The sequence below is a fragment of the Miscanthus floridulus genome, chromosome 10 (assembly GCF_019320115.1).
Source record: "Miscanthus floridulus cultivar M001 chromosome 10, ASM1932011v1, whole genome shotgun sequence".
Taxonomy (NCBI): domain Eukaryota; kingdom Viridiplantae; phylum Streptophyta; class Magnoliopsida; order Poales; family Poaceae; genus Miscanthus; species Miscanthus floridulus.
Genome location: NC_089589.1, coordinates 5,309,101 through 5,331,785, shown reverse-complemented (window position 1 = coordinate 5,331,785; position 22,685 = coordinate 5,309,101). Strand labels below are relative to the sequence as shown.

The 22,685-nt window shown below is 46.2% G+C and overlaps 1 protein-coding gene across 1 annotated transcript in view; it reads right to left on the bottom strand.

Annotated features, from left to right (window-relative positions):
• LOC136487784 (uncharacterized) overlaps positions 1–21,325 on the bottom strand; it is a 42,313-nt gene extending 20,988 nt beyond the window's left edge. The window contains exons 1-2 of the mRNA XM_066484897.1: positions 21,096–21,325; positions 5,448–5,732 (exon numbers count right to left, since the gene is read on the bottom strand). Coding sequence (XP_066340994.1) covers positions 5,448–5,496 — 49 coding nt within the window. The 5' untranslated portion in view covers positions 5,497–5,732; positions 21,096–21,325. The remainder of the gene's footprint in view (positions 1–5,447; positions 5,733–21,095) is intronic.
• Positions 21,326–22,685: the final 1,360 nt, after the last annotated feature.

Here is a 22,685-nt window from a genome sequence, read left to right as displayed (position 1 = left end):
TCCGATGGCAGAGGAGGATGGCAGCTTGGGCTCCAAAGTCCAAGCCGTCGCCACATCTATAGGGATTCCACGAGCATCGACCGTGCGTGGGTGCCGATTCCACGAGCACCTCCTCCGACATAATCAGCGCCTCTGCCTCCCCCACTTCCTCAGGCGGCACCATGTCCTCCTCGGCACCATCATGGCGCGCCCCTAGCACCACGCTAGTTGGCTCCTAGGGGATTGGCTGACGTGCCAGGATCTTCTGTGGCGCCAACGCCTGGAATTTGCTGGGGCCAGTCCTGCGGAAAGCACCAACATCACACGATGAAATCCGAGAACGCAATGAAAGGGTGAAGAAGTCATTAACTCACCTTGATGCCATTATCCGAGAATGTTTTGGGGGCTGGTCGCTCAACTCTGACTCTGCCACGTCAGCAATTGGTCGCTTTGATCCTTCGATGGGGTCGGTCGGAGCAGGGCGGACCTGCTCCTCCCACCTCGGGAGCATGTCCTCCCCCACCGATCTTGGAGGCGCATCCTCTTCGGTTTGTGCCGGGGCGTGCTGTAGAATCAGGGTCAAGTTGGCCTACCCCATGTTGGCCTGCTCATCCTTGCGCGCAAGCGCGCCCCATGAGATGTTGGGGTCGGACTCGTCCTCCTCCTCTTCCTCCTCATCACCATCGCTCTCCTCCGAGCCTTGCCGGGGCTTTCTGCGCTATAGCTTTGCTCGCTCCCTCTTCGCCTTCTTTCGCTCCTTCTTTGCCTTCGCTGCCTCAACCATGGTGTGGTTCGCTGCCCTCCTGGCTGTGTCCTCTGGCAGTGGTAGGTCGGACTCATGGGCGAAGAAGCCAGGCTGCAAATCTCGGTGCTTAGAATCTGAGAATAGAGGAGGGTCGGCTAAGGAAAGAAACTCGAAGAAGGCTTACCAGTTCGATGAAAGCCGCATCCGGCCACATCATGGGATGCCCTAGGACCGGGTACACTAGGACAAGATCAACAGATGGATTCGCTGGGCACTCCATCACCTCCTTGATGCCTTGTGCCATTTCACCGATGCTGAGGGCCTCACTGACGACCATCACCGTCCCTTTAGGCGTGGAATCCGGTGTCATCCTGTACATAGAAAGAGCGCGCCATCAACGAGGCCAGCCTCCTAACGCGGTATGCTCTAACGATGCTAGTCCCGCGAAGACCGTGGCCCTTTAGAGTTGCGATGGCTTTGAGAAGGTTGCCGAGCCTCTTTTGCTCCTTCGTGATGGGCCCATACCTCCACACGTCCAGTGCCTCATCGATCAGGCGGCTAGTGAAGATCGGCAGGGGGGGGGGGGGGGGGGTGGTGTCGTCATTCCTCAGGTAGAACCAGAGCTTATGCCACCCCTTGTTGGACTTCAACAATGGGATGGACATGTACTCCGACAACCGGTTGCCTCAAAGATGGATGCTCGCACATCCCATCGGCACCGCCAGGTCCGGCTTCTTCCTCTCCTTCTTCTGCAGCTCGATGGCGAAGAAGTACTTCCATAGCTCGAAAGTGGGGCTCGATCCCCAGATACCCCTCGCACAACACAATGAAGACTAAGATGTGATGAATCCTGTCGGGATTCAGAAGCTACAGCTCAAGCCCATAGTAGTGCGGTAACCCCCAGAGTAATCGGTGGGGAGGAGTCAAGAACCCATGCTCATGGAAGGGGATGAAGGAGACGACGTAGCCATCAAGCGACGATGGCTCATCCTCGCCACCAGGTACAATCCACTCCATCACCACAGTCCTTGCGCGGAGAAGGCCCTTCTTAACTAGACCCTCCATGAGCACGTGGAGAATGTTGGAGCGAAGCCACAGCTCCATCGAGGGATGGGGATGGCGATGCAGAAGATCTGGCAATGGCGTAGGGCTAGAGAGCGAGAACTTCACTGGTGGCGGAGCGGAAATAGGGGAACGAAGGCCAGAACTCGAGAGCAAAAGGCAAAAAGACTAAAGGGACAAGGATGCGGCTGTGCTTACAGAGGCTAGGGAGAAACAGCTCCGTTTATAAGGTAAGGTCGGAACAGGCGAGGGGCCAACCATCCGCCAAAATTAACATGCCCCACACCTTTTTAGATCCGCTTCCTTCAAGGGTTGTGCCCTCACTGTTCCATGCTGCATCAGTCACATCGCTGCCTCGAGAGACGAGCGCATGCCTATCCAAATCTTCCCCGCGAAGGATCCACCTAGCGATGGATCACCTTCAAAACCTATGGGCTGGCATAGGTAAGTGGGATATGGAGCTGAAAACGCTCCCACGGCCCTATAACGCCTAGGAGTTCGAAGTCTAGCTCACCAGTGGGTTCATGGCCGCTTTAGGGCACCCTAGAGTGAGGGAAGGTTAAGGACGGGCCTGCTAGCGGCCAATACCCAGGGTGCGCGAAGCACCACGGGCGTCCCAACCCTCGTTTCGAGTCCTGGATGATGAAAGGTCCATAGTTTTTCCCCGAAGAAAGGCATCGAGCCCTCGGACCGGTCGAACGGATCCGAGAACTATATGCACTGGCCGCCAAGAATCTAGAGTCAGTCACCAACTAATCTCGAACCGGGCCCCCATGAAGGGGATGCCGGGGCTCCACTCGAACAAGCCTGTTAACAACTCACCGAGCACCGTGCTCCGTCCAGCGAGGAAAGCACTGCATAGCTCAGCCCCTCTGTTCTAGCGAATGGACGCGTGAGGGATGACGATCACAAGACGAACCGACCCCCTGACTGGACCCCTGCTACACGCGGGGCTTGGGGGCTCGGCATCACAAAGAGACCGAACACGCAGTCGTAGACAAACGACGAGCCACCTCCGGTTGCACCCTCAAGCGACAGATCGCAAAAAGCCTTTACAGGAGTGTCTCACACCTCCAAAGGCTCTGGGGCTACTGTCGGATATCTATACCCGGGTATCCGAGCCAAAGGATTAATAAGCATCGCGTTGCCTCATCCGATGGTTAAGGACGCAGCTGCGGCCACGTCCGACCCCCAGGGGCCGGGCCACGCCTTGTTTGACTCCGAGGACGAGGTTTTTGCCTCGTCTGACCCCAAGGCATGGGCTCTGACTTCGAGGATGAGGTTTCCGCCTCGTCCGACCCCAAGGCATGGGCTCTGACTCTGAGGACGAGGTTTCCGCCTCGTCCTACCCTAAGGCGTGGGCTCCAACTCCTCCGACCCTAGGGCGCGAGCTCTGACTCATCTGATCCCACAGGGAGGGCTCCGCCTCTTTCGACCCCTGAGTGTCGGATTCCTTCTCGCCCGGCCCCGAGGGTGAGATTTCCGCCTCGCCTATTCCTTGGGGGTCGGATTTGCTACCGAACAAAAGCAGTGGCCCCAGGGTGGGACCCGAACCGCTTCAACCACTATGGTGTGGAGGCGCACGCCCGGGAGCACGTCTCGGGCGTGTCCTGATGCGACTGGCGGTCGCATCAGGCCATGCTAGGAGACTCACGTCGCCCACCGCATCAACAGGCTAGCACTGTGCTGCCAACTCCTTGCCTGACCATCGTCCAACCCTAGTCGATCGGCGTCAGTTAACTGGCACTGTACCGCCAGCCCCCGTATGGCCTCTATCAAGGGACCCTTTGACCATTCCGTTCGCTCGGATGGGACGGAAGACAAGAACGGCATACGACGCCCACACGTATGCTGCAGCGGCCAACAGGACCCCGACACCGCTACAGCCACGATCTACAGGGTCAGCGGGACCCACACGAAGAGGAGGACGGCACACCCTCGGAGCCTTATTTCGCTTTCTTTTTCCCTCTTCTCTTGTCTCGGTCTCTGGTATCCTGTTCTCTCCCCTTGGTCTATAAAAGGAAAGGCAGGACATCGTTCAGAGGGAGAGATCAATCGACCGATATATCGAACAGTAGAAGCATCAAGTAATCGAACCACAGAGACTTGGAAGCTCCTCCCTCTCTCGCCAGTTTTTAACCCCCTACTACAAACTCAGTGTTGGTAACACGAGCAACCTGAAACTGGACGTAGGGACATTCGGTCTGAACTAGTATAATCCTTGTGTCCTCTTAGTACATCATCCGAGTCAGACACGCAATATACAAATTTACTAGTCGACTGTTCAAAACACCGACAATGTTTGTTTCTTATTTTTAGATTATGTAGCTAGTCACAATGCAGTAAGCAATTTACAATATCTCTATTGTTTTGTGGAAAAAGAATATAGTTAAATTTTGTTAGGTTTAGTCCCATATTGGTAATTGATGGTGGGGGAGCACAACATATAAGCCGGGAACAACCCTCACCTATCAGGCTAGTATTTTGGGTTGAGTTAGGCCTAAGGCCTAGATATGTTGTGGGCTCCAGTGGACTTGGGCTCGAGGGGCATAGGCTCGTGGTTATAGTGAGCCGGACCGGATTCTGCTGCACACTCTAATAAACAAAATTCCTTATTATTCTTATTTCTTATTTAATAATTTAATTTAATTTAATTTAATTAATTAAATAACCTATATATATTCTGTTAGTTGACAAATCTGAAAAAGTTAAATTAAATTGTTGAAAGTTAGCTCCACTATATACAACTTGGGTTTTTTTTCCTTTGGAAGGAGAAACAGCACTACAGCAGGGGAGGAGGCCCTTGCTCATGCTAGGGATTTCTAAGGCGTTTCAACTGTGAGTCAACATGGAGTTAACAAAACCATGACCAACTAATTTCTAAGCCCACGTTGCGACTCCATACACTACTGTTCAAATTTGGCTCTTACCATTTCCACAAGTGTTTGTAGTGGTAAAATTTTGATTAGGTGTCTGACAAGGATGGTAGTGTGTGTGGACGAGTACATTAATTAAAGAACCTAATATATTCTGTTAGTTGACAAATCTGAAAAAGTTTAATTACATTTTTGAAAGTTAGCTCCACTATATACAACTTGGGATTTTTTTTTTTTGGAAGGAGAAACAGCACTACAGCAGGGGAGGAGGCCCTTGCTCATGTCAGGGATTTCTAAGGCGTTTCAACCGTGAGTTAACATGGAGTTAACAAAACCATGACCAACTAATTTCTAAGCCCAGGTTGCGACTCCATACACTACTGTTCAAATTTGGTCTTACCATTTACACAAGTGTTTGTAGTGGTAAAATTTTGATTAGGTGTCTGCCAAGGCGAACAGGATGGTAGTGTGTGTGGACGAGTACATGTGTGCCACCTTACGGTAAGATTCATCTTTGTATCATGAGAGAGAGAGTAGGGTTCTGATAATCGACCATCAGCCTGTATTAACATCTCGTGGATGCTTTTCTTTGCAGGGCTGACCTACCAGGTCGGGCCAGTCCAGATGTTCATGCGTGTGCCTGCTAATGTTTGGCAGCAGCTGAACTTCTGGAGTCTGGCCGAAAATAAAGGTGGGCATACAGACGTTGGTCAGTAAGTAGTGTAACTATAGTGTTAGCTATAATTCCGCTCAAAAGAATGACAACTGTAATAGTTACACAATACCTTGAAGAGGAGGCGCCGCTTGATCGAAGGAGGACGCGTTGGCAGCCATGGCGTCGCAGCAGAGCGGGACAGGCACACACAGATGGCGAAACCCTCCGTGGACAGAGCAGCAGATGGGTAGTCAGAACTGTGACGCTTGCTGGCCGGCCACGAGCGTTTCCTGAATGCCCGACCCGGAGGCAGCGCCGGCGAGTCGGTCGACTGGGGTGCTTGCTAGCTGTGAAGGCGTAAGTTGGTAGTGTAGTGGTGCAGCCGCGCAGAAGTTTGATGTGTCACATACTCACACTACGGGCAAGCAAGTAGGTTCAGGTGGTAAGAAAGTTATAGATTCGCATTGTGTTTAGAGTTACAGGGTAATAAAGTTAATTTTCAGTCACCTGAAAGTTGACTGTCTCGCAGAAGAACGAAACTACAGATACCAACTTTGGATTACTACGTGAGTTGTGAATATATAATGGGTAAAAAGTGATAAAAGAACCTTGAAGTTCAGTCGCTCCAAACTTAGTCACTCTCTCAAGGGTTTGCAATTCTATACAACTATTTAAGTTTTCTGTTAACATGTCGGGGACTCGGGAGGTGACGATTGGAAATGTTTTCAAAATAGTCTTTCTGAAATGTTTCACATTCTTCTGGTTTCGTGCCGAATTTGTGTCGTATTTGGAAAGTGGGAAACTGTAGGAACAATCCCAAAGGAAAGCGTCGACACTTTTAATTTGCAGGCTAAATTCCAACGGAAGCAGGAGGGGCCATGTCATACTTTCCACAGGCCACGAATGGGAGCTTTGATCCAAGTCAATTTGGCAACCTTGGCCCGCCTTGCTGCTTGGCTTGTCCCGCCATCACACATAGCTAGGCCAATAAGAGAGGCGAGCACATGAATGGATAAAGATGGAGAGACCTGTTTCCATCAATCATTGTGCTCAATCATTGGGTTATATACACATCTTCCCTAGTAGGTAAATAAATTGTAACTGCGTTTCTGTAGATATTTTATGTAGCTGTAGCATACAACAACAACAACAACAACAAAGCCTTTAAGTCCCAAACAAGTTGGGGTAGGCTAGAGTTGAAACCCATCAGAAGCAATCAAGGTTCAGGCACGTGAATAGGTCTTCCAAGCACTCCTATCTAAGGCTACATCTTTGGGTATATTCCATCCTTTCAAGTCTCCTTTTATTGCCTCTACCCAAGTCAACTTCGGTCTTTCTCTGCCTCTCTTCACGTTACTATCCTGACTTAGGATTCCACTATGCACCGGTGCATCTGGAGGTCTCCGTTGCACATGTCCAAACCATCTCAACCGGTGTTGGACAAGCTTTTCTTCAATTAGCGCTACCCCTAATCTCTCACGTATATCATCGTTCCGAACTCGATCCCTTCTTGTATGACCGCAAATCCAACGCAACATACGCATTTCCGCGACACTTAGCTGTTGAACATGTCGTCTTTTCGTAGGCCAACATTCTGCACCATACAACATAGCAGGTCTAATCGCCGTCCTATAAAACTTGCCTTTTAGCTTCTATGGTACCCTTTTGTCACATAGGACACCAGACGCTTGCCGCCACTTCATCCACCCTGCTTTGATTCTATGGCTAACATCTTCATCAATATCCCCGTCCCTCTGTAGCATTGATCCTAAATATCGAAAGGTATCCTTCCTAGGCACTACTTGACCTTCCAAACTAACATCTTCCTCCTTCCGAGTAGTAGTGCCGAAGTCACATCTCATATACTCAGTTTTAGTTCTACTGAGTCTAAAACCTTTGGACTCCAAAGTCTCCCGCCATAACTCCAGTTTCTGATTCACTCCTGTCCGGCTTTCATCAACTAGCACTACATCGTCCGCGAAAAGCATACACCAAGGGATGTCCCCTTGTATGTCCCTTGTGACCTCATCCATCACTAAAGCAAACAAATAAGGGCTCAAAGCTGATCCTTGATGTAGTCCTATCCTAATCGGGAAGTCATCCGTGTCTCCATCACTTGTTCGAACTCTAGTCACAACATTGTTGTACATGTCCTTAATGAGCCCGCCGTACTTCGTTGGGACTTTATGTTTGTCCAAAGCCCACCACATAACATTCCTTGGTATTTTATCATAAGCCTTCTCCAAGTCAATAAAAACCATGTGTAGGTCCTTCTTCTTCTCCCTATACCGCTCCATAACTTGTCTTACTAAGAAAATTGCTTCCATGGTTGACCTTCCGGGCATGAAACCAAATTGGTTCATAGAGACCCGTGTTATTGCTCTCAAGCGATGCTCGATAACTCTCTCCCATAGCTTCATAGTATGGCTCATCAACTTAATTCCCCGGTAATTCATACAACTTTGAATATCCCCTTTATTCTTGTAGATCGGTACCAATATACTTCTCCTCCACTCATCAGGCATCTTGTTCGATCGAAAAATATGGTTGAATAGCTTGGTTAGCCATACTATAGCTATGTCCCCGAGGCATCTCCACACCTCGATTGGGATACCATCCGGTCCCATCGCCTTACCTCATTTCATCCTTTTTAACGCCTCTCTGACCTCAGATTCTTGGATTCTCCGCACAAAGCGCCTATTGGTGTCATCAAAAGAGTCATCCAACTGAAAGGTTGTGTCCATATTCTCACCATTGAACAATTTGTCAAAATACTCTTGCCATCGGTTGATGTGGGGAATTCTCCCATCAGCAGAGGACGCTTTTCCAAGATTTTCTGTTTTTTTTTCGCTAAAACATAAGTTTCATCGACAAAATAACTGCTGCTAGTGAGTAAGGATAAATGGAATGAGTCTACTATATCTTTAACCCACGAGTTGGATTGGCAGATAATTTGATCATTAATTTTGCAAGAGACTTAAGTGCAGTAAGTCTACCCAAAGATGACTGTCGCAAAAAGCGTGCCTTGGTCTAGTAGAGAAATCCAAAGGACTGCAATTTAGAAATTTAAGTAAGTTCCTCTTGCCAAAAACAAACCGGCCTATAGATAGTGCCGGTAGGCCAAAAACAAAATTTAAGCGCGCCTCGATGGCTCGATCACTTGATCACTAATAAGCATGCCATACAGATAAGGCCGTGGACAGTGTCCGTGGGTGCACTAGAGAAGTAAGTTTGCATCATGTCTCGAGACTGCATGCTCACTACATGCCAAAAGCTGAAATAGATCATTTAGGTCTCTTCTCCTATCAAGTGTCACTCCCACGGTCCATTTCGCTGCCCCTTCTTTATTAGTAGCTGCTATCAATCAGACTAAGGTTTTCAGAGCCGATCAATGAAATGAAATCCAGGTGAGGGACTCTCTCCCCTCCCGTCGACTTAGCAAAAAAAAGTAGCTGCTATTAAACAGCATATGGATCAGACAAGACGTACATACCGTCTCCTCCTCAAAGCGACGAAGCATGGGAAGGGCCAGAAAAGAGAGATGACTCAGCATACCATGCACGTGCCAAGTAATAATGCAAGAAAAGAATATCCAATGTTCCTTGATTGTTGAGGCCTTGTGTTAGGATCCAAAGCACACGCTGTTGCCTGAGAACGATGGAATTGTACCGCTGTGGGTGGCAGCAAATTAGGTAGGTCCCGGATGCATAGTTCATGGGCTCCAGAGAAGATTAGATGCATATTATGAGATATAACAATCAACCAAAGGGAGTTGAAAGAGAGTGAAAACAGACGTACATGGGCTGATGTCCCTTTGCTTCCTCTGATAGAAAATATATGTTCATTTAGATTTGTCGACCTTGTTGCTATTTTTTTGAGATCTGATTATCAATATTTATAAATAAAGCAGACTAACATGACATCCAATACGTACATACTCCCTCCGTCCCAAAATAATCACACGTCTAGCATTCAAATTTTTTCCCGAAATAATTGAACACCTTCACATACGGCAACAGGCCAGCTATCCCATTGGCGTGACAGACTGAGCAGCCATAGGTTACTGCATCTGCACATCCATACACGTTGCAGCGCTGCAACGTTTGCCCAGTGTGTGGGCCCAAGAAAATATGAAAACCACAAAAAAGGAAGAAAGCGTGGGAGGCTCCAGAAGGTCCTGTCCACTCGTTTTCCTCGTTCACGCGATCCTTCGGTCCTACTCGTGTGTCATCGACGCACCCAACGCCTCCCTGCAAGGGCATTTTCGTAATTTGGCATGCAGTGTTGGTTTCCGTGCCCAGTCCCAGAAATGCAATTATTCTGGGACGGAGGGAGTAAAACAGATGTACAATACAGGCATGGCATATATTTTAGATAAAGAATGCTTTTATTCTGGCCTCTGCGTAAGCTGTGCACTTAACCATCCATTATTAGAATTACAACCACCAACTGCCAGCAAAGATGATAACAAATAGCAAACAACTCTTTAAACAAAAAAAAACAAAGTGGATGACATTGAGAACATAGCCTATTATGTCAACATCCACCCATGGCTGGCGAAGATTTACATAACCGTTATTTCCAAAGTGTATATACTGCTATCATATTTATATCAAGTTGATAAACAAAATCAGCCGAGCACATGCATACAATATATATTATATATTGGTGCCATCAATTAATCAGCTATCCATTAATATATGTATCTTCTTTTAAACCCGCACTATCTATCACTCACTACCGGAAACAGCAGATTTACCGAGTGCAAAAATGTTTGCCGAGTGCATTCTATCGGGCACTCGCCAAACAAGCTCTTTACCGAGTGCTGCAAAAAACACACTCGGCAAAATAATGGCACTCGGCAAACAAACTCTGTGCCGAGTGCTGAAAAAAAACACTCGTCAAACTAGGAAAAAACACTCGGCAAATAAATAAGTTTTTTTTCTCTTCTGATCTTGAAACTTTTTCTACTCTCCACATACAACATGTGGTACTCCATGTTAAGATTTGATATATTTCTGGATCTGTTTGCTATATTTAATTAATTTATTGCATTTCACGAAATTTTTTATTATAAGTCAAATTTGAACTACAAGTGATTCAAATCATAGAATAAAATGAGTAGAAAATGATTTTCAAGTTATTGAGTACAGTGTGAGGCCTTACACGAGAAATGAAAAGAAATTTCGAACATCTGGTTCAGGAAACACGACCACGAACGTGTGGCTGAATGATTTTCAAATTCTAAAAAAAGCAAACGAAGTCTGAAAATCATGAGATTTGTCAAGATCTCATGATATCATACGTGGAGGCTGTGGTAAAAAATTTAGAAGGTTTCGCACAATCTATCATGTATGATGTTTACAAACCGAAGTATTTCAGAAGAAGAATCGTAGCGTTGAGAAGGATTCGGTAAGATTTGGAGTCAAAGTGACGATCGAATTGGGGTTTGACTTCAAAACTTTTTGTATAGGCAATAAAGAACATAGATTGATTCATGTGTAGTTTTGGTAAATTTTTGGATCCATTTGATAATTTTAATTTGTTAAGTGTAATTATAGAATTTTAATTGATATAAATTGAATTTGAGCTATAACTGCATAAAATAATAAGTTTTTTTCTCTTCTAACCTTGAAACATTTTTTACTCTCCACATACAACATGGGTACTCCATGTTAAGATTTGCTATATTTAATTAATTTATTGCGTTTCACGAATTTTTTTGGTATAAGTCAAATTTGAACCGCAAGTGATTCAAATCATAGAATAAAATGAGTAGAAAAATGATATTCATGTTTTTGAGTCCAGTGTGAGGCCTTACCTGGGAATTGAAAAGAAATTTCGAACATCTGGTTCAAGAAACACGACCACGAACATGTGGCCGAATGGTTTTTAAATTCGAAAAAAGCAAATGAAGTCTGAAAATCATGAGATTTGTCAAGATCTCATGATATCATACGTGGAGGCTGTGGTAAAAAATTGAGAAAATTTTGCACAATCTGTCACGTATGATGTTTACAAACCGAAGTATCTCAGAAAAAGAATCTGTAGCGTCGAGAAGGATTCGGTAAAATTTGGAGTCAAAGTGACGGTCGAATTGAGGTTTGACTTCAAAACTTTTTGTAAAGGCAATAGAGAATAAAGATTGTTTCATGTGAAATTTTGGTTTTTTTTGGATCAGTTTGATAATTTTAATTTATTAAGTGCAATTATAGAATTTTAATTGATATAAATTGAATTTGAGCTATAACTGCATAAAATAATGGAATAATATTCCTAGAAAAATCAAATATATATTGTTGAGTGAATTTGAGAAGGTATTTTCAAAGTACATCAGAACAAATTGAGGAAAACACGTATGGAAAAGAAGGAAAATGAAAAAAAAGTTTGCCGACTGCCCCTGATCTGGCACTCGGCAAACCTAAAATCTGGGACACTTGGCAAACCACTTCACCAGGCCCCACACATGTGCAGTAGTTTAGGGTTTGAAAATGAAAAAAAAACAAAACAGGTTTGCCGAGTGCCCGCGATATAGCACTCGGCAAACCTCCCTCATAACCACCCCCGGCTGCACACACACTCACATACACAGCCGCGCCCGCACGCACACACAACGCCACCACTGTCCCATGCCATGCACCCCGCCGCCGGCGTCCCGTGCCCACGCCACGCCCGCCCTCCCGTGCCCGCGCCACCCCACGCCGCCGCTGGCCCACGCCACGCCTCGTGCCGCCGGCCGCCGCGCGGCCTCCCTTGCCCTGCCGACGTCCCTTGCCCTGCCACCGCCCCGGGACCTTGCCGTCGCCCCCAGCTCTCCCTACGCTAGGCCCCTCGCTGGCCCCCAGCACCCCGGCGACTGCCGCCCTCCCTCCAAAGGCCGGTGCGCTCCCCTCCGGCGTAGGACCCTGCCTGCAAGGTTCGTCGACGTTCGTCCTCTTCCTCATCTGTGAATCGACAGCACTAGTAGTAGCTATGGCCTGGGAATCCAGTGTTCAGGGGCCAAAAGAAAAACCCTGCAAATCATCTAGTGATCAGGAGTGCAAATCATATCTAGTGTTTAGGAGCTAGCTAGCCATCGTCATATCTAGTGTTATAATTTGGTTATAACATGGTTTGTTTTATGTTATAATAGGTTACGCCACTGCCGCTCCCTGCCCTGCCCTATCGCCGCCATCCGCTGCTCCGTGCCTTGTCCTCTCACTGTCCCATACCTTGGACATGCTGTGGTTTTGCAAGGTATAACCTGTGTATGTGGTTGTCGACCATCGTGCCATTGGTTTGGTGTGTATGTGGTTGTCGACCATCGTGCCGTTGGTTTGTTGCAGATTTTGGTTAACTCACCATGCAGGGGAGGTCTGCCAAAATTTACAATTGACACTATTATGTTCCTTTGTTGCAGGAGAGGCTATTGTAAAGATCATTCCCCATCGTCCTCGACTCATCACTTTTTAGGACAGCAAGGTGAGGCATCCTACACCCCTCTTTCCATATGATGTTCGTATATCATGTAACCTAGCTAGGTGTCTCATATTCGAAAGAGATACAGTTGGAAATATATAGATCTTTGCATATCTACAACCGCATCTGTTTCAAATTGTCCACATTTTTTAGATAGCCCGAGTATGTGTAGATGGGGTTAGTTTCCATGCTCTACTCCAATCTGAGACAGAGTTTTGGTAGCATCTCCCGGTTATTCTCCAGATACACACTCTCCCTGCTAGGACGTGTATTTGGAGAACAGCGGGGAGGTGCTGTCGAAATTCTATCTCGGATAGGAGTAGAGCATGGAAACTAACCCCATCTACACATCATCGGGTGGGATTAGGACCTATCTTCACCTATTAGACCACCACGTAGGAACCTATAGATGCAATTGATTTTTATATTACTTGCTGATATGTTAGAGGATGGATGACCGTGAGTGGATGTACATGGGCCGCTCTAGTCAGGGTTCGTTGATTGATGGATGGATTGAGAAGACCGATGCTTTCTTGGAACTAGCATTTGCAAGGGTTAAAGGAGCACGTGCCACTTGGTGTCCCTATAGCATTTGTGCAAACACGCATCGACAAACAAAGGGGGTCATGGGTAAACATCTTTTCAAGAATAGATTTATGGCAGACTATACCTGGTGGATCTACCATGGTGAATCCAATCATGTGAGAGATGAGGTCGTGAGACAACGCATCGAGGATTATGATGCTGATGCCGAGGTAGGAGACATGTTAAATGACTATCATGAAGCACACTTAGATGAAGGACGTAGTAGGACAGAGGAGCCAGAGCCAACCACAAAGGCGTATTATGATATGTTGTATGTGGCACAACAACCCCTTCATGGGCATACCAAGGTTTCTCAACTAGATGCCATTGCACGCCTAATGGCCGTAAAGTCTCAATTTAGCTTGAGTCGAGAAGCCTTCGATGTTATGCTGATAGTTTTTTGTAGCCTTCTCCCGAATGGTCACATTCTACAAAAGAGCATGTATGAGGCAAAGAAACTCCTTCGTGCACTTAAGATGCCATATAAGCAGATACATGCTTGTCCGAAGGGATGCATCTTATTTAGGAAAGAACATGCAGAATCAAAGTACTATGTGAAGTGTAAATCCTCTAGGTTCCCAGAGGTAGACTCTGGTGATGGTCAGAAGAGGTAGCTCGCAATCCCCATGAAGATCCTACGGTACCTTCCATTCATACCGAGGATCCAACAGCTTTATATGAATGTGGAATCCACGAAACAGATGACCTGGCATAAATACGGATGTCGATACAATCCTAAGAAGCTGGTGCATCCATCCAATGGTGAAGCATGGACAAGGTTTGATATGATTCATCATGAGAAAGCTCTAGAGGCTCGTAATGTACGTGTTGCACTGGCAACAGATGGGTTTAATCCTTATGGAATGGTGGTTGCCTCATACACGCCCATGTTTGTTATACCCTCAATCTCCCCCCTAGCGTCCTCTTTCAATGACAGAACATATTCTTGTTGTTGCTAATTCCTGAACACCCAGGAAAAAATATGAGTGTGTACATGGAGCCTCTGATTGATGATTTGGTCCATGCTTGGGATGAAGGGGTATGGACATACGACCGAGCTACAAAGACAAACTTCAAAATACATGTTTGGTACCAGTACTCTCTGCATGACTTTCTAGCATATGGGATATTCTACGACTGGTGTGTTCACGGGAACTTCTCATGCCCAGTATGCAAGGCATCTCTAATGTTCATTTGGTTGACGAAGGGTGGCAAGTATTCTTCGTTCAACAAACATCGACAATTCCTCCCTCTTGACCATCCATTCAGACAAGACATCAAGAACTTTACGAAAGATGTGGTAGCTGAAGGCCCTGCATTGGTGCCACGATTCGTGCTCAGTTAGACGCTCTCGAGGTCAATGACCAAGGAGATCATTTTTTGGGATATGGTGAGCAACATGCCTGGACTCACATGTCATGCTTGTGAAACCTCCCTTATTTTGATGACCTTCTACTTCCACATAACATTGATGTAATGCACACTGAAAAGAATGTCGCCGAAGCAATTTTTGGTACAATCATGGACATTCCTGATAAGACAAAGGATAATGTTAAGGCTACAGTGGATCAAGCGAGGTTATGCAATAGACCCAAGCTAGACATGGCGCCTCCCAGAGGTGGGAAGTCATGGAGAAAGCCTAAGGCCGATTTCGTTTTGATGAGGGTCCAAAGGAGGGAAGTACTAGAATGGTTCCAAACATTAATGTTCCCTAATGGGTATGCAACGAATCGGAAGAGGGGAGTGAACTTAACTACTTTGTGAATCAACAAGCTTAAGAGTCATGACTACCACATATGGCCTAAGCGGCTACTGCCAGTGATAGTTCGAGGCTATGTCCCTAAGCATGTCTGGATAGTGCTGGCAGAGTTGAGCAATTTCTTCCGCTAGCTTTGTGCTAAGAAGTTATCTCGTACCGTGGTTGCAGACATGGAAAGAATGGTGCATGTGTTGCTCTATAGGTTGGAGAAGATCTTTCCACCTAGCTTCTTCAATCTGATGCAGCATTTGATTTTGCACCTCCCGTATGAGGCACGAATGGGGGGGGCTTGTGTAGGGCCGTTGGTGCTATTCAATTAAGAGATTTCAAAAGGTTCTTTGAACTAAATGTAAAAATAAATACAAAATTTAAGCATCCATAGTAGAGGCATACATTCTGGAGAAGGTGTCATACTTCACAACAAAATACTATGCTGTCAACCTTCCTAGCGTGCATAATCCACCCCCACGTTACAATGCTGGCGAAGATGAATTGAACCTTAGCATTTTTCGAGGCAACTAGGAAGTGCAAGTGGTGCGACTAACAAGACCTTGAAACATGAAGAGTGGTGCACTATTATGCTATATGTGTTAACCACCCTATCCGAAGTGGAGCCATACATGCTGTAAGTTCTCAAGAAACTTTTTCTCAAGTAGTCACAATTTGGTGTCCAACTCCCTTGTTTCTCGTTGGTACAGGGAATTTCATGAACAATTCTGGCGTGAATCAAGGGAACCTACCCCACAAGAAACTTCGACCCTTCTTAGAGATGGTGCGGGAAATGGAATGCCTGATTTTATTTCTTGGTTCAAACAGAAGGTACTGTCCAATTTGTCCCCGATTACAAGTTGCTCGTACGTGCGACTAATATAATGAACTACCCTGCTTGAACTTGTAGGGACAAACTGATGCGTCTATGAGTGCCGAGTTGAGATAGGTTGCCAATAGTTGTGCCTATAGGGTCAGGTCATTTACCGGTTATGACGTGAATGGATATCGCTTTCACACAACAAGCCACGAGCAGAGTTAGCCCAATCGAAGAACCACAAATACCGGAGTTTTTACGCAAGGCTTAGATGGGGTTGAGTATTACGGAAGAATTGAAGAAATATACGAACTCATGTTTCAAGGTTGCAAACCTCTTAATCCCATTATATTCAAATGCCATTGGTTTGATCCTAAAGTAATGAGACGGACCCCTAATCTTGGGCTAGTTGGAATTCGACAATCATCCGTCTTACCAGGAGACGATGTCTATATTGTGGCTCAACAGGCCACGCAAGTTTATTATCTCTCATACCCATGCCAAACCGTAGACCGTCTTAAGGGTTGGGATGTCGTGTACAAGGTATTGCCACACGGTAAACTACTTATCCCAAACAATCAAGATTACAACATAGACCCCAACACATATGACGGAGAGTTCTTTCAAGAAGATGGGCTCGAAGTGAGTTTTGAGATAGACTTAACCGAAGCTCAGGGTATGGAAGTAGACAATGAAAGTGGTGCTGACGAGGACGCCAAAGACGAGGTTCAGAATGTGAAGGACTTAGAATTACTTCAGCGATTACATCTAAACAATGACGGTAATGACAACATTCTTCCTTCGAAGCACGGGGATGATTATATCGACATGCGTGATAGTGATGATGAGACTTATGATCCAGCTAATCCCAATCATGATGATTATTTCTAATACATGTATGATCCGTGCTAATTGATTTATTATTTGTCATACCATGTTATTTTCTAAGTATGTTTTGTTTATTTTGCATCTATTTTGTTGTATTATCTGTGCTAATTAGTTTACTCTTTTTAATTGCAGGTGATTGAACAATGGTGCGCGGTATGACGAGGATAACGTCGCTTTACTCAAAAGCGACAGCGACGCATAAAGGGTCCAATGCAGCTGCAGGGTCCGATGCAGTTGAGGGGGTCTAGGAAGAGACCTCGAGGTAGACCCAGGGGTCGGGGGAAGGGTGGAGGCAAGATGAGGAAACCATTTCCTGTACCTTCATCGACGTCTGAGTTACCTTCCGCTCACTCATCCTCTGAGGAGGAGGAGGTACATGTGGAGGAGGAGGCAGGGGTGGAGGAGGAGACAGGGGGTACCTCTTCCTCTACTTCGTCGCATGTGTGGTTGCGAGGTCCCTCGACCCTCCCAAGGCGACGGATACCTCTTGAGAGACGCCCGCTGATTCAACCCGATGGAGACAAGTAAGTAACATTAGATGTTATCACTAATTTTTCATTTGATATGTTTAAAATTACAATAGAAACTAATAATTTATCTTAATCACTTGGGCAGGGGTTGGAGGAAGGTCGGTGGGGGTGATCACGCACACCATGTGAACGGCATCCTTAGTCTTTTGATCAAGGAAAAGTTCCCTGACCTGGTGCAGTTCGGTGAAACTATCGAGCCAGCCTACACGTGGGCCCACTATGCCGCCGTCCCCGATGCCCCTGATCGGGACAGCAGGGTATTCGCCGACAAGGCGCAGCATGTCAAGGCCGAGCTTTTGGTAAGTATTTCTCGCACTACATTGCTCAATACATCGCATTGATTGGACATTCTTGAAATAATTACTGGATACATCGCGTCTATATGCAGGATATCTTTAGATGCGAGGAGGGATACGAGGCCAAGGAGAATGCTGTGGCTGACAAAGCCGCCAAGAAACTCGTCAAGGACATGCACTATGAGGTGCACATCCAGGCCGTGATCCAATACCACGCGGAAATTCTTAGAGTGAGGGTCCCTAAAAGTGCGGCAAGAACCATGAGGCTGACCCCGGAACAATACCTGAAGGTAAATATAGAACATTAATGCTTATTTTTTCTGAGATTAATTAAGCTTAATTTCATCTTCTTATGTGTCATATACTTGATGACTTAGGTGCCTCCATGGTGGTGCGCCTATGATCTGCAGTGCTGGGATCGGATGGTGGACAGGTGGTGCGACCTCGCGTGGGAGGAGAATCACAATGCTTGCCGGGAGCGGCGTTTGCCGATGCCGGGTGCACCACACCATCAAGGCAACTCAACCTCTCAGAATACGCGGCTAGATGGGTACACGAATTCATTTCTTTATTCTAACGCTCAATTCTGCATAATTTCTAATCATATTGCTTTTTTTGCGGTCGATGGCACATGGTGGCGAGCCTTGCTCCTAGTTCATGGCATATGCTTTGGCCCACAAGGGCAAGGCGACGGCCGACGTTGCCTACAACCTGGAGGACCCGTCCTCGGCGTACAGCAACGAGTCCGTCCATAGCCGCCTCGATGGATACACATCGATGGCAAGGGCGATCCATGGCCTAGAGTATGATCTGAGTGCCCATGACCTTGATGGAGAAGTGGTCATGACGGCGGGAGGAGGCAAGAAGCATGGTCGGTTCTAGATTGACGATGGCACAATCGACACGGCCAGTACTCCCACTCTCTCCCAGATTCGAGCATGGAGCATGAGTTCCAGCCCGGCGATACACCGACGGCCAGACTCTACACAGTTCGAGATGAACGCACTCTAGGTTATTTTTGTTTTATTCATTGTTCATTGATTTTTACATACTTTTGCATTGCATTGTAACATTGGGATGAAATATTGTAGGCTCAGCTGAAACAAGAAACGAGGCGCTGGGAGGAGCTAGAGGCGAAGATGGAGGCAGAGCATCTGCGGATGTATGAAAATATGAGGGGTGTTTACACTGCAATCGGTCAACCTCCACCACCGATGCCAGTCCCTCCTCCTCAACCCGCTCCAAATACTGTTTCAGGCACTGTGAGTCACTTCACAACCTTATAATCACCGTTTCTAGTTTATGCAGAATCAATCTTTTCTCCTTTGTGATGTGCGTATGTTTATAGTTTCTAATTTCTAGTTTATTTCTAGTTTGTAGTTAACCTTGTAATCACTGTTTCGTTCTCGGTCACTGTAACTTAGCTACTTTTAGTTTCCGCAGAATTAATCACTTTTCTCGTTGCTAGTTTATTTCTAATACTTGTATGTTTCATTCTCAATCACTACTAGTGATTTATCTCTTCTCCTTTGTGCAGAATCAATCTACGGCATCGAATGAGCCTTATGACTGGTAGTGGTCATAGTTTATTTGCATTCTTGATGAGCCTGGAGAGCGACTATGTCCTTGGGATTCTGAAGTTCATTTGCATTTGTGATTGTGAAGTTCATTTGCATCTGTTATGTGGTCGATAAAGCTATATGAACAGCGTGTGATGCCTACTGTGAACTATCTGTGATATGTGATGTTTATTTGAATGTGGTACGTGGCTGTGACCGAACCAAATAAACTGGCTATATGTGGCAGCTTTGCCGAGTGTTACACTCGGCAAAATACACTCGGCAAAGCGGACATGTGACAAAAATCTGTGCAATCTGGAGCTAAAATGGCTTCTTTGCCGAGAGTCTGCGCTGTGACACTCGGCAAAGAAGGCATGTTTGCCGAGTGTCAGCGCGTGGACACTCGGCAAAGAGACCAAAAGATGGATCTGGAATGGCCAGTCTTTGCCGAGTGTCCGGGATGTGACACTCGACAAACATGGATTATTTGCCCAGTGTCTGGGCTGGGACACTTGGCAAACATGCATTATTTGCCGAGTGTTAGGGCTGGGGCACTCGGCAAACAAGGTCATGTTTGCCAAGTGCCGAGGCCGTTAGACATTTGGTAAACACGCCGTGACCGTCTCCGCGCCGTCACGTTACTTTTTTTTGCCGAGCGTTGGTTTCAGCACTCGACAACGTCTTTGCCGAGTGCCTGATAAAAAACACTCGGCAAATAAACTTTTACCGTCACTGTGTACGTCATGTGTTGTTTGCCGAGTGTACACTCAGCAAAGCCTTTGCCGAGTGTTTTTTGGGCATCGCCGTGTGCCTTGGACACACGGCAAAGATCTTGTTTCCGGTTGTCTGTACGAAAATGACCGAAATGTTCTGCAGTGGCCGTTGAATAGACTGCCTCATCATTCAGAGTAATACATACAAGGAGATCGTTGAATTTCGCGGCGCATCTTTGCGCCCAGCATGCCTCAGCTACATTAGAGAGTTCTTCTTGGCTTTCTCCCCCTAGCTTCTTGCAGAGATGTCTGCAATCTGATTGTAATGAATCCTTTTGAGTAATGAAGCTTTCATTCTTTTCTTTTCTTTTTTGCTAAAACATAAGTTTCATCGACAAAATAACTTCTGCTAGTGAGTAAGGGTAAATGGAGTGAGTTTACTGTCTTTAGCCAACGAGTTCGATTGGCAGATAATTTGATCATTAATTTACCAAGAGACTTAAGTGCAGTAAGTCGATCTACCCAAAGATGACTGTCGCTAAAAGCGTGACATGGTCTAGTAGAGAAAATCCAATGGACTGCAATTCAAAAATTTAAGTAAGTTCCTCTTGCCAAAAACAAACCGGCCTATAGATAGTGCCGGTAGGCCAAAAACATAATTTAAGCGCACCTCGATGGCTCGATCACTTGATCACTAATAAGCATGCCATAGAGATAAGGCCGTGGACAGTGCCCGTGGGTGCACTAGAGAAGTTAGCCCAGGTTGCGACTCCATACACTACAGTTCAAATTTGGCTCTTACCATTTACACAAGTGTTTGTAGTGGTAAAATTTTGATTAGGTGTCTGCCAAGGCGAACAGGGTGGTAGTGTGTGTGGACGAGTACATGTGTGCCACCTTACGGTAAGATTCATCTTTGTATCATGAGAGAGAGTAGGGTTCTGATAATCGACCATCAGCCTGTATTAACATCTCGTGGATGCTTTTCTTTGCAGGGCTGACCTACCAGGTCGGGCCAGTCCAGATGTTCATGCGTGTGCCTGCTAATGTTTGGCAGCAGCTGAACTTCTGGAGTCTGGCCGAAAATAAAGGTGGGCATACAGACGTTGGTCAGTAAGTAGTGTAACTATAGTGTTAGCTATAATTCCGCTCAAAAGAATGACAACTGTAATAGTTACACAATACCTTGAAGAGGAGGCGCCGCTTGATCGAAGGAGGACGCGTTGGCAGCCATGGCGTCGCAGCAGAGCGGGACAGGCACACACAGATGGCGAAACCCTCCGTGGACAGAGCAGCAGATGGGTAGTCAGAACTGTGACGCTTGCTGGCCGGCCACGAGCGTTTCCTGAATGCCCGACCCGGAGGCAGCGCCGGCGAGTCGGTCGACTGGGGTGCTTGCTAGCTGTGAAGGCGTAAGTTGGTAGTGTAGTGGTGCAGCCGCGCAGAAGTTTGATGTGTCACATACTCACACTACGGGCAAGCAAGTAGGTTCAGGTGGTAAGAAAGTTATAGATTCGCATTGTGTTTAGAGTTACAGGGTAATAAAGTTAATTTTCAGTCACCTGAAAGTTGACTGTCTCGCAGAAGAACGAAACTACAGATACCAACTTTGGATTACTACGTGAGTTGTGAATATATAATGGGTAAAAAGTGATAAAAGAACCTTGAAGTTCAGTCGCTCCAAACTTAGTCACTCTCTCAAGGGTTTGCAATTCTATACAACTATTTAAGTTTTCTGTTAACATGTCGGGGACTCGGGAGGTGACGATTGGAAATGTTTTCAGAATAGTCTTTCTGAAATGTTTCACATTCTTCTGGTTTCGTGCAGAATTTGTGTCGTATTTGGAAAGTGGGAAACTGTAGGAACAATCCCAAAGGAAAGCGTCGACACTTTTAATTTGCAGGCTAAATTCCAACGGAAGCAGGAGGGGGCATGTCATACTTTCCACAGGCCACGAATGGGAGCTTTGATCCAAGTCAATTTGGCAACCTTGGCCCGCCTTGCTGCTTGGCTTGTCCCGCCATCACACATAGCTAGGCCAATAAGAGAGTCGAGCACATGAATGGATAAAGATGGAGAGACCTGTTTCCATCAATCATTGTGCTCAATCATTGGGTTATATACACATCTTCCCTAGTAGGTAAATAAATTATTGTAACTGCGTTTCTGTAGATATTTTATGTAGCTGTAGCATGTTCATTTGAATTTCGGTTGATGTGGGGAATTCTCCCATCAGCAGAGGACGCTTTTCCAAGATTTTCTGTTTTTTTTCCGCTAAAACATAAGTTTCATCGACAAAATAACTGCTGCTAGTGAGTAAGGATAAATGGAATGAGTCTACTATCTTTAACCCACGAGTTGGATTGGCAGATAATTTGATCATTAATTTTGCAAGAGACTTAAGTGCAGTAAGTCTACCCAAAGATGACTGTCGCAAAAAGCGTGCCTTGGTCTAGTAGAGAAATCCAAAGGACTGCCAAAAACAAACCGGCCTATAGATAGTGCGGGTAGGCCAAAAACAAAATTTAAGCGCGCCTCGATGGCTCGATCACTTGATCACTAATAAGCATGCCATAGAGATAAGGCCGTGGACAGTGTCCGTGGGTGCACTAGAGAAGTAAGTTTGCATTATGTCTCGAGACTGCATGCTCACTACATGCCAAAAGCTGAAATAGATCATTTAGGTCTCTTCTCCTATCAAGTGTCACTCCCACGGTCCATTTCGCTGCCCCTTCTTTATTAGTAGCTGCTATCAATCAGACTAAGGTTTTCAG